At 33.1% G+C, this 14134-nt stretch overlaps 1 protein-coding gene across 7 annotated transcripts in view; it reads left to right on the top strand.

The window, feature by feature from the left end:
* The window catches only part of VRK2 (VRK serine/threonine kinase 2), a gene marked incomplete at its 5' end in the record, with an annotated part of 141219 nt that overhangs the window by 16562 nt on the left and 110523 nt on the right, over positions 1–14134 (top strand). For all 7 annotated transcript variants that reach the window (XM_079110471.1, XM_079110469.1, XM_079110467.1 and 4 more), the window contains 2 exons: positions 12824–12873; positions 13591–13660. In XM_079110471.1, the coding sequence (XP_078966597.1) occupies positions 12824–12873; positions 13591–13660 (120 nt within the window). The remainder of the gene's footprint in view (positions 1–12823; positions 12874–13590; positions 13661–14134) is intronic.

Here is a 14134-nt window from a genome sequence, read left to right as displayed (position 1 = left end):
GATAAAATCATGTGGTTTTTCCTTTTGAGACTATTAATGTGGTGAATGATACAGATGAATTTTTGAAGATTGAAGAATCCTTGTATTCCTCAAATCAACCCAACTTGATCATGGATTATTATTTTTTATATGTTTCTGGATTTGATTTGTTTGTGTGTGTGTGTGTGTGTGTGTGTGTGTGTTTTGTAGTGCTCAAATTGAACCCAGGGGTGCTTTACCACTGAGCCACATCCCCAGTCCTTTTTATGTTTTATTTCGAAATGTTTTAAAGTTAATATTTATTAACTTTTGATTTTTCTGCCTCAGTGCCACCAAGACCAGTTGATTTGTGTTTTGTTGAGAATTTCTGCATCTATGTTAAAGAGGGTTATCGGCCTGTGGTTGTCTTCTCTTTTTTTCCTCTTATCTTCGTTTGGCTTTTTTATCAGGGTAATGCTGGCCTCATAAGATGAGTCGTGAAGTATTCTCTTTTGCTCTCTTAGAAGTGAATGTATAGAATTAACATTATTCCTTTTAAAAACGTTTTGTGTAATTCTACAGTAGAGCCAACTGGGCTTAGGTAACTCTCTCAGAAAAGTGGGGTATGGGATTTTTATTTTTAAACCATGATTTCACTTTCTTTAATGGTTATTGGACTAATCTGGTCATTTGTGTTCATCTTAGATGAGTTTTAGTAGTTTGTGATTTTTAAAAATTGGCTCCATTTCTTGAGCTGTCATGTGTGTGAGGAGAGTTGTTCGTAGTGTTCTTGTGCTCTACTGTTTTGTGTGTGGCACTGGGGATTTCACCCAGAGCCTCATGCATGCTAGACAGGTGCTCCTCCAGTCCCCCCAGCCCCATGTGCTAGACTTTTAATGTCAGTCATTTTTATAGTGCTGTTCCCTCTTTTTTTCCCCTGATGTTGGACTTTTAATTTTTTTTTCTTTTTTGTCAGCCTTGGTACAAATTTATTAATTTTGTTGACCATTTCACAGAAATAGTGCTTGGTTTCATTAAGTTACTCTATTGTTTTTCTGTTTCCAATTTCACTGATTTTTGCTTATTTTCTTATTTTCTTCTTGTAAGCGCTGCTTTGGCTACATTCCATAAATTTTGATATGTTATAGTTGTTTTATGTATTATGTCTATATTCATCAAAAATCCCATCAATCCAATGTTATAATTTTTGCTTCCACTTTCAAATACATTTTAAACTGAAGAGATACATAAATTGATTACATTTTCCAGATATCTACCACATTTTCTCTTCCTTTAGTTCCAATAGCATACAGTTTCCTTGTATAATATCCCTGTTCTCTCAATGTCTTCCTTTTCTTTTGTAAGGGCATTTTTGGTGGATCTGGGGATGAAAATTCTTTTTTCCAACACTTCCCACATCATGAGTTCTGATGAGCAGTCTGTGGTCATTTGAGCCATTTATTCCTCTGTAGATAATGTACTGTTTGGCTCTAACTCATTTCATGGTTTTGTGTGTGTGTGTGTGTGTGTGTGTGTGTTTTGCTCTCAGCAATGTAACTGTGATGTATCTGGGCAATGATTTCTTGTGTTTACTCTTTTGGAGAAATTTTCTGAAATTTTTGAGTCTCTAGGTTTATGTGTACATAAAATTTGGGATGATTTTCCATCAGATAGTTTTTCAGTATCACTTCTCTGTGACTCCAAATGTTTGATATTTTATTATTGCCTTCAAGCCTTCAAGTTCCCAAGGCTCACCCTGTTGTTTTTTTTCCATATTTTTTTCTCTATTCAGGTTGGATAATTTCTATTGATCTGTCACCAAGTATAGTGACTTTTTAATGTGTCATCTCCATAATTGTATTGAGCCCACTTTGGAACTTAAGACAGATTTTTGGTTTTATATTTTCCAGTTCCAAAAGTGTCACTTGATTCTTCCTTGTATTTTATGTCTTTGCTGTTTGTTGTGTCCTTTCATTTGTTTTATCTTGTGAAACATTTTTATAGTAGCTGTTTTTAAAGTCTTTGTCAGATTGTTTCAGTATCTCTGTCATTTTGGCCTTGGTAGTCTGTTGATTTTCTTCTCATGGGCTTTATTGTTGTTGTCCTTATACCTAGTGCTTTTTGACTACATCATGGATATGTTGAATATTATGTTAGCAGATTTGGGTCTTGTTTATTTCTAGTGTTGAATATCAATATTTTCTCTTAGCAGGCAGTTGTCCTGGTTATATTCAGGCCTCAAGTTCTGACAAAGCGTTCATAATTTAGGGGATGATGTTGGTTCAGGTCAGTCCCTTATGTGTTCGACTCAGTGACCAATTTGGAACTTGGGCAGTGGTCTGTCCTGTAGTTGACTTTTTAAAATTTACATGCTGTTTAACTCCACATGTGCACAGTGTGAGGAGTCCAATGTGAGGGTTCATAAACAACTTCTTGTGGTCACTTTCCTGAATCCTTCTCCCTCTATGTTCTCCTTGGTACTTACCAGCTCTCTGGGCTCTCCTTTTCAGGTTGTTATGAGAAAGCTGGACCTTTTATGTATCCTCTCCTACTGTGTGCTTGTGTCTGGGGCAAGTGATAAAAGGGTATATAGAAAAAAAAATATTGAATTGTCCTGCTTTGGGGGATCAGAGCTGATCTAAATGGAAAGGAAGATTCCCCTCCTTCAGTTTTGAGTCTCTGGGTCCCTGTATCACCACATAATTGCTCAGGCACTGTAATGGGAGTGAACAAAGGAAAAAGGAAAAACAATTTTCCATGCTCTCCGAATGTTTGAAGACTCATTTTCCACTCTTCCTCCCTCTTCCAGCCTTAACCAGAGGGCTTTTCCTGAAGCTCTATCTTCATTGATACCAACTTCTAAGTTTTGAATTCTGACTGACAGATACTAGAGGGAAAATAAATGGAACATCTGGCGCAGATTTGGCAGTTCTTGAATTCTGACCCTTTTTTCATATTGCATCTGCTATCATCACAGGAAATGGAGCAGTTAGAACTGAGTTCCTGTACATGACCTCCCCCCACCCCTGCAACCCCATGTCATAGTTTATCTTATGATGAGCTTATTGAATTAGTGTGATATACTTATTACAATTAATTAACTGATATCAATACATTTTTTTTTCTCACTGAGGTAGATAATTTAGTGTTCACTTATTTTATTGTATAGTTTTATGAGTTTGCACAAATGTATAATGTTATATATTCACATTACAGTATCATGTGGAGTAGTTTTACTGCCCTGAAATTGCTTGAGCTTTACCTTTTTAGTCCTGTTCTTGCCTATTAACCCTTGATGAGGATTGGGAGTGTAGCTCAGTGGTAGAGCACTTGCCCAACATGCACCAGGCCCTGAGTTCTGTCCCCACCACTAGGGGATAGAGAAAAAAAGCACTAATCTATTTTCACTGTTTTTATGGTTTTGCCTTTTACAAAATGGCACATAGTTGGAATCAAGCAGTATGTAACCTCTTCAGACTGGCTTTTTTTCATTGTGCAATATGCATTTAAATTTCCTCCTTTTTATGGTTGGTAGAACATTTTTTAATGCTAAATAATATTCCATTACACAGATATACCACAGTTAATTCACTCACCTGAACATCTGAGTTGTTTCCAGTTTTTATCAATTGTAAATAAATCTGATATAAATATTCATGTGCAGATTTTATATGGCCATATTTTAAACAATTTGGGTAAATACCTGACTCCAGGATCATATATTAAGACAGTGGTTAGCTTTGTACGAACTGCTAAACTCCTTCCAAAGTGGCTGTACCAATTTACATTCCCTGCAGCAGGGAATGCGAGTTCCTGTTGCTGCACAGGAAGTTGTGGCATTGTTGGTATTCTAGATTTCAGCATTCTCACAGATGGGTAGTTGTATCTCATTGTTTTAATTCGTGAGTTCCTGTTGATGTTATTTTGAGCATCTTCCATGTTTATTTGACACCTTTAAATCTTTGGGGAAGTATATTAAATCTTTTCTATTTTTTGAGTTTGTTTTCAGTTGTTGAGTTTTAAGAGAGCTTTGTATATTTCTGATATGCCTTTTGTCAGACCTGTGTTTTCCAGATATTTTCTTCAAGATTGTAATTTGTATTTTTATTAACAGTGTCTTTCACAACAGGAATTTTTAACATCAGTGAAGTCTAATTTATCAGTTTGCTTGCATAGATTGTTTTTGTTATATATAACAAAAAATATTTACCCTAAGTCACCTAAATTTTCACCTGTATTATCTCTAGATGTTTTATAGTTTTACACTTTACATTTAGGTCTACATTTTCTTCTTTTATTTTTCCTTTTCTTTTTGCATCTATATGTCCAGTGTTAATATTTTGTTGAATATTGTTGCATCTATCTTCATGAGAGATATTGATATGTAATTTTCCTTTCTTGCAATATATTTATATGCTGTGGTATTTGGGTGATGCTGGTTTCACAGAGTAAGTTAGGGAATGTTCCTTTTGCATCTGTTTTCTCAGAAATTGTAAAGAAATGGTGTCATTTAAATTTGAATTTAACAACCCATTTGGGTCTGGTGCTTTCTATTTTAGATTATTATTGATTTGGTTTTTTTAATAAATATGTGTCTATTTAAATCATTTCCCCTTGTGTGGAATTTGGTAGATTTTGTTGTTCAAGGAATTGGTGCATTTCACATGAATGTCAAGTTTGTGACCCTGAGTGTTGTACACATTTTTTTCTTTTTGTCCTTTTAGTGTCCATGGTTGATAGCAGTGGTCCTTATGTCATTTCTGATATTAGTAGAATGCATCTTCTTCATTTTGTCTTGGTCAGCCTTGCTTAGAGATTTAAAATTTTGATCTTTTCAAAGACCTGATTTTCGACTTTGTTGATTTTTTTTTTTTTTATTAGTTTTCTCTTTTCAGTGTAAAATTGATTTACAGGCAAATTTTTATTTATTTTGTTTGCGTCTTCCTCATATTACCTTTTAAGTTAAAGGAAAAGTTTAAGTGATTGATTTTAGGTCTTCTACTCTAATATACATGTTCAGTGCTATAAATTTTCATGTAAGCTTGGCTTATGCAGCATCCCATAAATTGTGTGTATGTGTGTGTGTGTGTGTATTTTGTTTGTTTGTTTGTTAGTTTTTTGAGCTGAAGTCTTGCTGTGTTACCTAGGCTGGTCTCAAGCTCCTGGGCTCAAGTGATCTTCCTGTCTCAGCCTCTTGAGTAGCTGAAATTACAGGCAGATGCCATCACATTGAGTAAAATTGAGCTTGCTTGCTTGCTTTTGTTGCTGGGAATTGAACCCAGGGTTTCGACCATGTTAAGCATGCATTCTATCACTGAGCTATACCCCCAGCCCCATCCCATAAATTTTGAGAAATTGCATTTTCATTTTCATTTAGTTTGAAGCATTTTAAAATTTCCCTTAGGATTATTTTGGGAAGGATCCATTTGTTATTTAGAAATGTATTATTTAAATATTTTGGAGTTTTTCTGCCTGACTTTGAGTTACTGATTTTTAGTTTATTTTTATTGTCATTTGAGAACATATTTTCTGTCATTTCTATTCTCTTAAATTTGTTAAGGTGTATTTTTTGGCCCAATATGTTCTGTTTTGGTGAACATACCAGGTGATCTTGATAAGGATCTATATTCTGCTGTTGTTGGATATAGTATTCTATAAATGTCACTTAAATTTATTGATTGATGGTGCTGTCAGTTCAACTATGTTCTTACTGATTTTCTGCCTGCTGGCTCTGTCAATTTACAGTTAGAGGTATGTTTAAGTCTCTTACTATAACAATGGATTTGTCTTTTTCTACTTGGAGTTCTCTTAGTTTTTGCCTATGAATTTTAATGTTCTGTTGATAGTGCCTATGTATTAAGAATTGTTAAGTCTCAGAGATTTGATTTCTTTATCATTTTTGAATGCCTCTCTTTATTCTTGATTATTTTCCAAGTTCTAAGATCTGCTTTGTTTGAAATGAATATGGCTACTCCAACCCTTCTGATTTGTGTTAGCGTGGTATGTCTTTATCCTTTACCTTCACCTATTTGTGCCTTTGTTTTTCAAGGGAGTTCCGTGAAACTAGGTCTTGTTTTTGTTTGTTTGTTTGTTTGTTTTTGTAGGCAACATATAGTTGGGTCTTAAGGCTTATTTTTATCTACTCTGCCAGTCTCTATTTTTTAGTTGTTATATTTAGACCATTCACATTTAAAGTGATTATTTATATATTTAAATTCATATCAGCTTTATTTGGAACTGTTTTCTGGTTATTGTTCTTATTCTTTTTCCTTTTTTAAATCGTTTCCTTTTTTACCTTCTCTAATTTTAATTAAGCATTTTATATGATTTTATTTTCTCTCCTTTCTTGGCATATCAATTATCCTTCTTTTAAAAAAAACTTTTAGTGGTTTCTCTAGAGTTTGCAGTATATATTTACACCTAATCTAAGTATGCTTTCTCATAACAGTATGCAACTTCCCCGTTAGTATAGATACCCAATTATACCTTTTCTCTTCCTGTGCCTTAAGGTGTTTCACTTACCTATAAGCTATAATAATGTTTCTGTTATTATCTTGAACACTTTGCCAACTAAAATAAGAAAACTCTTTTAAAATTTTACCTTCATTTATTCATTCTCTAGCATAATTCATTTATTTGTGTAGATTTGAATATCAGACCTATAATATGTTAGTCAACTTTGTATCACTGGGACCAAAATATCTGACAAGAACAACTTAGAGGAGGAAAGATTTATTTTGGCTTATGGTTTCAGAGGATTCACTCCATAATTGGTTAGCTCCAAGGAGGAAATATGCTGAAATTATGAAATGTGGTGTGGTGGAGGAAAGCTGCTGAGCTCTCGGCAGGTGGGCAGCAGAGAGAGGGAAAGTGGGGAGCCCCAGAGAAGATAAGCCCCACAGGGACCTATTTCCTCCAAGTAGATCCTACCTCCTTGTCCATTCAGCCCTCATGACATAGTCATGGCACAAAAGCCCCACCTCGCTGCATTGGGAACCATGCTTTCAAATAGGAGCTTTTGAGTGACATTCTAGATCCACGGTACAATATTATTTTCCTTTCTGAAGAATTTAACACTTCTTGTAACGTAGGTCTGCTGTTGATGTGGTATAAGGTGTGGGAGAATTGAAGGCATTTTATAATCTCAGAATAAGATCTTGTCTCTTGTTGAGTCTGTGACCCTAAGATGTGATGTTCACCCATATTTTTCAATTCCCTCTCCCCCATTTAGGTGAGATGAGAAGGCTAGAGGTGGTTCGAGTTGGTTAATTCCCTTCTCTAATGTTGATTAGGCAAGGTAATTTTCCCTTCACCTGCTGGAAACCAGGAGATTCTCTCTGATTTCCACTTTGAGAACCTGGTTGGGCTCCTGGATATAAATTCTGTCCCAATACACTGTGATTCCCTGTTTTCATTTTTTTTTTTTTCCCTGCAGTTGTTAGGCATTGGTTTGTCTGTAACTTTAATTCCCTCATAGATCCAACAAGTACAGTTTTTCAGATAGTTTTCAGCTTTTTTTTTTTTTTTTTTTTTTTTGTGAGAGCATGAATGAAGACCTTTAAGCTCTTACGTCACAATGGAAACCTCAGTTTACTTTTTAAGAGTCTTCAATTAGCTGCTCTAATTTTTTTGTACAGATTTATAACTACTTTCAGTGAGAGAGATGAGAATTGACTAGAATAGTTCTTCTGGTTTGTATTTTTAAAAATTATTTTGATATCTTATAGTGATTATATTGCTACTTAGTTTCTTTTATTTTCAGAGTTATTTTTGGTAAATAATTTTTTTTCTAGGAAATTGTTTTTCCTCCTATTTAGAATTTGTTGGTGATAATGTTTATTATTATTTTCCAAAATATCTTGGGTTTATAATTTTGCTTTCTTTTCTATTGAACAATTTTGCTAGATGATTATTTATCACTTTTAAAGGAAAAATCTTGATTCTCATTTTGTTTTTTACATTTAAATTTTATTTTATAACTTTTAAATTTCAGATTCATAAAGAGCTTTTATGAGCATGATGCTTTTTTTCTAAGACATTATTTATTTAAATATTTGCTTTACAGAGTTCATATATTTTAGTGTAAACATAGTTTGGAATACAGAGGGCAAATATTAGGTAAAATCTAGACTATCCTGTCAGTTCACTGAATCATGAATTCCCCTGCACAAGTTTTTGGGTTCTTAAATTTTGAATTGGTCAGAGTCTTCAGAACTTTCCCCACTAAATCCTAATTGAAAAAGTTCTGTCTGAAGAAATTCCGTCCTCTACCTCAATCTCTGTGAGAGGAGTCTGCATCTTAGAGAAGATCAGGTTAGGCTGCAAAGAGCCCATATTTTAAAGTTTCCCCCATTTCCTCACCTCCTTTAAGAATTTTTTTTTTCAATAAGAATTAAAAGTGTCTGAATTTGGTCTAAAGACATAAATACTCTGAAATGATAAAGAATTTCCAGAATAATCAGAGCAGGGTAATCCACTGGGAGATCCCTCATGCCAACTGCCCTTCCATACCCTTTAGTAGTTCTCCAGGACTTTTTATCCCCAAGGTTCTTTCCCTGTTGAAAATACACGTCTTTAAAGATTACATGTGTTGGAGTCTTCTGCACTCCACAACATACTATAGAAACATCTATTCTATTGGTACTACTCACCATATAGGATTTGTTGTCCCTCCTTCATTTTTAAAGAGAATTAGAATGAGTTCTGTCTCTCTCCAAGCTGTCTTTGTTTGAAGCAGAAGTGACAACTGACCACATAGTTTTGTTCTTTCTTGGACCAGCTCTTCTCAGGTCATTCTTTTAGTTACCCAGGCTCCTCATCTTTGGTTATATTTTCCATTTATAACAAATAACTTGTGGGGAGAAATGCTGAGAGTAAGTAAATATTTTGCTTCTTATCATCCATTTATTTGTTTTAGCATCCATCAATGACTTTTGCTTGCCACAGTTATTTCTGTGGTGTGTACCAAAAGTGATTTCTATCTTTGTCATTCCTCCTACATTTATTAATTGAATTTCAGCTGCAGGAAAGAATTGTTTTGTCTGTTCTATTTATTTGGTCAGTTATTTATATATTGAGGTTAATGGTTATTTATTTTTCTGTGGGTGAAAATTCATTACTATCACTATGTATTTTGTTGCTTATGTTGCTTCTGTTTTTCTTGCCCAACCTGGAATCAGCCATTTCTCCAAGCACCTCTTGTTCATTTTATTGGAAATGGTATTTAGAAACCACATTTCTGGTGCTAGATGTGGTCATTTCTACTGAGAGATTATTTCTTTACGCCTTTTTAGCTTTTTGGTTTTGAATTAATTAATTTCTGTTCATATCTTCCATTTTCTAAGTTGTTAAGATTTGCTTCTGAGTTAATTTTTCAGTTTTCTTAAAACAAAAAGTTAAATGCCTCAAATTTACAACTTGTATTCGTTAATTTATTCACCAAATATTTAATGAATGCCTAACTAGGCTGTCTTTGTGGAGTTTAGCTAAAGAAGATAAATAACAAGCATTTTAACTACCCTAACTAGTTTTGATATATTTTCACTATTACTCATTCTCATATATTTTCTCATTTGTATTATGATTTCTCTTTTACCCATTTATTATGGTCAGAAAACACAGCCTTAATAACATTTATTCTATATTTACTAAAACTTGCTTTCTGGGCAAGAATATGGACAGTTGAAAAAGACTGACATGTGGGTTTGAGAAGAATGTATGTTCTTTAATTGTTATTTTCTAATCTGACTTCTTGAGAAAAACTGTTCATTGCATGTTTTCAATCTATTTTTGTCTGTTTGCCTATTTATTATGCAGTCGTGTTAAAATTTCCCACTATTTCTGTCATTGTGTCATTATTTTTTTCTTTTAATTCTGCTAGTTTAGATTTATGTATTTTGAAACTGCATTACTAGATATTTACTTTCAAGTTCATAATTATCATCTTTCTGTTAGATCATTCCTTTTATAACTGGGTTAGATTATTCTTTCCTGGGGTTGATTTAGTTTTGGAAATATATATTCTATCCTTTTTCAGTAGTAGTCATATATGGAACTCAGAGATCACTCAGTTATTGCATTCATAACTTAATAACATAACATTTTTTTACTAATATCCAATTTATGCCCTACTGCTGTTTTGGACTGGTTAATTTTTGTACATGCATAGTAATTTTTCTTAATGCCAAATCATTATCAATGACTGTTAAACTTAATGTGTAAAACATCCCACTATGTACATAACTCAGTTGAAGTGAAGACAAATGAACATCTAGGATTGACTTTGTCAGTGTACAAGCAGTGACAACTATATTATAACTATCATGTGGTCAACAGCTACTAGGTAGTCTCTTCAGTTATCAGAGGTATTCATGTGTCAAAGGTGTTAAAATGTGCAAAAAATGTGACTAAAAATCGACTTAGCCATTTTGTGTTTTCTATAAATTTCTCTACATTTCCATTTTTAACCCTTCATTTCCTGTCTTCTAATAAATTGTTTGGGTACTTTTTTCTCTACTGGTTTTGAAGTTTTAACCTTTATTTCTGTTATTTTAATGGTTACCCTTCAACTTTCAATGTACTCTTTGGAACTAACCATAAAACTAATCAGTATCTCTCTTTTTCTGAATAATACAAGGATATTACAGGACTTTGATCCCTTTGTTCCTACATTGTACATTGTTTTTGTTAATGTTTTCAGTCTGCTTTATCCTAGGTTATAGTTTTTCATTTATGTGCAAGTAGCTGATGATTGTCTGATTTTTTTCCCTAGACTGCAAAAGCAGATGTCATGATTGTTTTTTGTCATTATTACTTTCACTAGCTTGAATGGGGTTTGGCTTATTGTAGAATATAAATACTCCCTTAATTAACTAACTGATTATTCTAATGTAATAGCTCTTCATAGTAACTGGAACAACCTGTTTGTTCATATGAAATAACCATCTCTGTAAACATTTTAGTCAATTGATATTAGATTGAGGTTTCCAGTATAACTTGTATGTTTAGGGAGACTGTGTAGCCATCAAATGACAGGTATGGGTATCTTTCAGATATGTGTTAACACACAGTCAACATTCATGTGAAATAATGTGGAAAGAAGATTAAGTTTATAAAGTGAAGGAAATATACTGATTGAAATCAGCCAGAAGTATGGCCTTGGACTGGTCGGATATCTTCTTTTCCAGTGGTGACATGAAAAGTTATTTATCTAGTTGAAATCCCCATTTTCCTTCCATACTTTTCAGCTTCTTACATTGTGTTGGACATCAAGATTTATTTGCTGCAGTGGTCACTTGCTTTCAGACAAAAGATTGGAAGTTTCTACCACCCTCCTCAAGAAGCAGAGGCTTTTGTCTGGAGTGGATACTGTTCTAAGTGGACCAGGGCTGAGGAAGGACCATTTCTCCCATCTTTGGACACACACCAATAGAAAAATTCATCATGGAGTGGGAAAAAAAGTTTTTTTCAGCCCCTTTTCCATGCAACACCAGATTCCTTCCCCTCCATATACTTTCTTCAGTTTTCTTCTTACATCTGTATAATCCCTTATTTCGGCTATTCCCTTAGAACTATGACTGCTCAGATGAAAATGAAATAATGTTATATGAATGAAGATGAGAAGGGAATCTTAACTGATCTAAATAAGTTTAGTTACTTTTTACTGTAAAGAAGCCTGGGCTCACAGTTTATATTTAATATCTATTATATCATTGATAATATCAGAACCTTTGGAGGATGGGTAAGAAAATTGAGCATGAGTTTGCCAAACTATAATGTACAATTTATATACTTTAATAAATCGATGTACTTTTTGTTTAAGATGAGCATTACTAGATGACAAAATTGACAGATTTAGAAGGAATAAAAGGAAAAAATATTAAGTAATAGTGGACATAGCATTGTAATAAATATACCAAAGCTATAGCTACAGAATGTTTTAAGTATTGACTTTCTATTCAATATGAGGTCACCATTTTTCCTTTCTCTTTCCTTAAAACATTATCCTAATACCTGACATGGTACCTGACATGTACTAGCTTCCCAATACATATTAGCTCATTGAATGTGTGAAGGAATAATGGATGAAGGGTGGATAAAAGAATGAATGTCAAAATATTAGACTTCCACAATACAAATAAATAAATTATGGAGATTTGAAAGCATAATAATCTTTTAATCATTTAGATAATATAGAGGAAAGGATTGATCTAAATTTTGAACACTAGATTTTTCAAAAGTTAAAAATACTTTCTGAAATACAAATGGAAAAAAGTAAAATGATAAATTGAAATAAACATATTAGAAGATACATATTCTTAAATGTAGGAATGCTTGATTGCCAGGTTCATAAGCTGATTTTAAAAGACTTTGTTCTCAACCTGATTTATTCTAGAATTTTGTCATGCTGAAATTTTTTCAAATATCTATTTAAAATGAATCAATTCATTTCTGAATTATCACAGTTTCTCATTTAGTGAAATTGAACCAATGGATTTCATTACATACCAGTTATTGAATTTAATGCTATACATCTAAAAATATTTTCCCCTACATTTTAGATCATTGTGATTAATTTCACCTTTTGGTTTTCCATGTTTGAATATGATGAATGTTAAGGAGTGTGGGCTCTGGTGTCAAGACAGATTTAAGTGTCAATCTCCAATCTGCTCCTCTTTAGTGAGCAAGTTATTTAACTTCTCAAACCTTAGAAGCACCCTGTGTAAAATAGAGATGATACCTAGTACTACTGTAGAGGATATAATAAACTAATATATGTAAATACATAGCATACTCTGTAGGCCATGTTAGATATTCAGTAATCGGGTGCAACAATCATTTCTCTATTTTGTCTTTTTTTCTGCAGCTTTTCCTGCAAATAAACCAGACAGAGATGCAAAACATGTTATAAAAGTGGTAAGTATTGCTCTTAAGTTTATGTTTCACATATACTTGATATTTTCCCTCTCCGCTTTAATTTTGTAAAAATGTTTTTCATCTTAATTTTTCTTACCATTTACATATCAATAAACCTAATGTTATATTTTCACATTATTAACATGCTACTACTGGAGAACCTTTGTTATGGATTGGCATTCATCATCCTGGTGTCTTACCTAGCAGTCTGTCCTCCTTCCGTTTCCCTCCCTCCTCTGGATGTAAGGTCCTTAAAGGCAGGCATAAAGTTTTATTTCTGTATGTGTGCCCTATGCCTAGTACAATGAATATAGCACAGTAGACACTTGGTAAAGGTGTCATACATGAGTGAACCACCAGGGTGGTTTTCAGCTGTCCGCTCTGATGTCTTTACTCAGTGAGTGTGTATGTTATATTTATGTATGCAGTTCTCAGTGCTTTTAGTGCTTTTAGTAAGTGCTTTCCATAAGACTACTTTCATGCGTAAGACTATATTGGGACAGAAGTACAATATGTTGTTTAAAAATGAGATTCTTCAAGTTTATTTAGTGTTTTCTGAGATTTTTAGTGGAAATCTGGTGCCTGCATTTTGTAAAAAATGATTCAGGTACTATAATGTATTACATATGTGTACTCACATTTTCACAGTTGAAATATCAATTCTATCTCTAGGACAATTTTTTTCCTAGCAAAATTAATGTTTCTTTTCTTTCATAGGAATATCAAGAAAATGGCCCGTTATTTTCAGAACTTAAATTTTATCAGAGAGCTGCAAAAAAAGACTGTAGTAAGTAAAATTAGCAAAGCAAGCTACTTCCATATATGTACTTGCTAAAGTGAGTGTTAATATTTTGGTCTTTTTCTGGCCTTCTGGAAAATTCTTTTCTGTAAGAAATTTTATTGTAAAGTGATACAGTTAACTGTTATAACATATAAAAGCAAGACAGATGGTATACAAATCTTGATATGGCATACATAATGGGTTATATATTTTAAGTCTAAATTGTTTCTACTACTTAACATAAAATGTTGAGTTGTTGATCAAAGCTACCAAGAGTTCTCTAAGTATAAAAGATAGTAAAATTAAATTATTTTTTTATGAAGAACCATTTGGGTAGGAAGGATATATAGAAAAGACATTTAAGTAGGCAGTAGACATATATACAAAAGGAATGGTTGTAAAATGGATTAGAATAAGGTATCTGGAAATTATTAAATGTTAAGATATTTAAGAAAATATTCAAAACTTGAATGTTGGAAA

Source organism: Sciurus vulgaris (assembly GCF_902686455.1).
Source record: "Sciurus vulgaris genome assembly, chromosome: 14".
NCBI classification, from domain to species: domain Eukaryota; kingdom Metazoa; phylum Chordata; class Mammalia; order Rodentia; family Sciuridae; genus Sciurus; species Sciurus vulgaris.
This window is presented reverse-complemented; position numbering and strand designations above follow the sequence as displayed.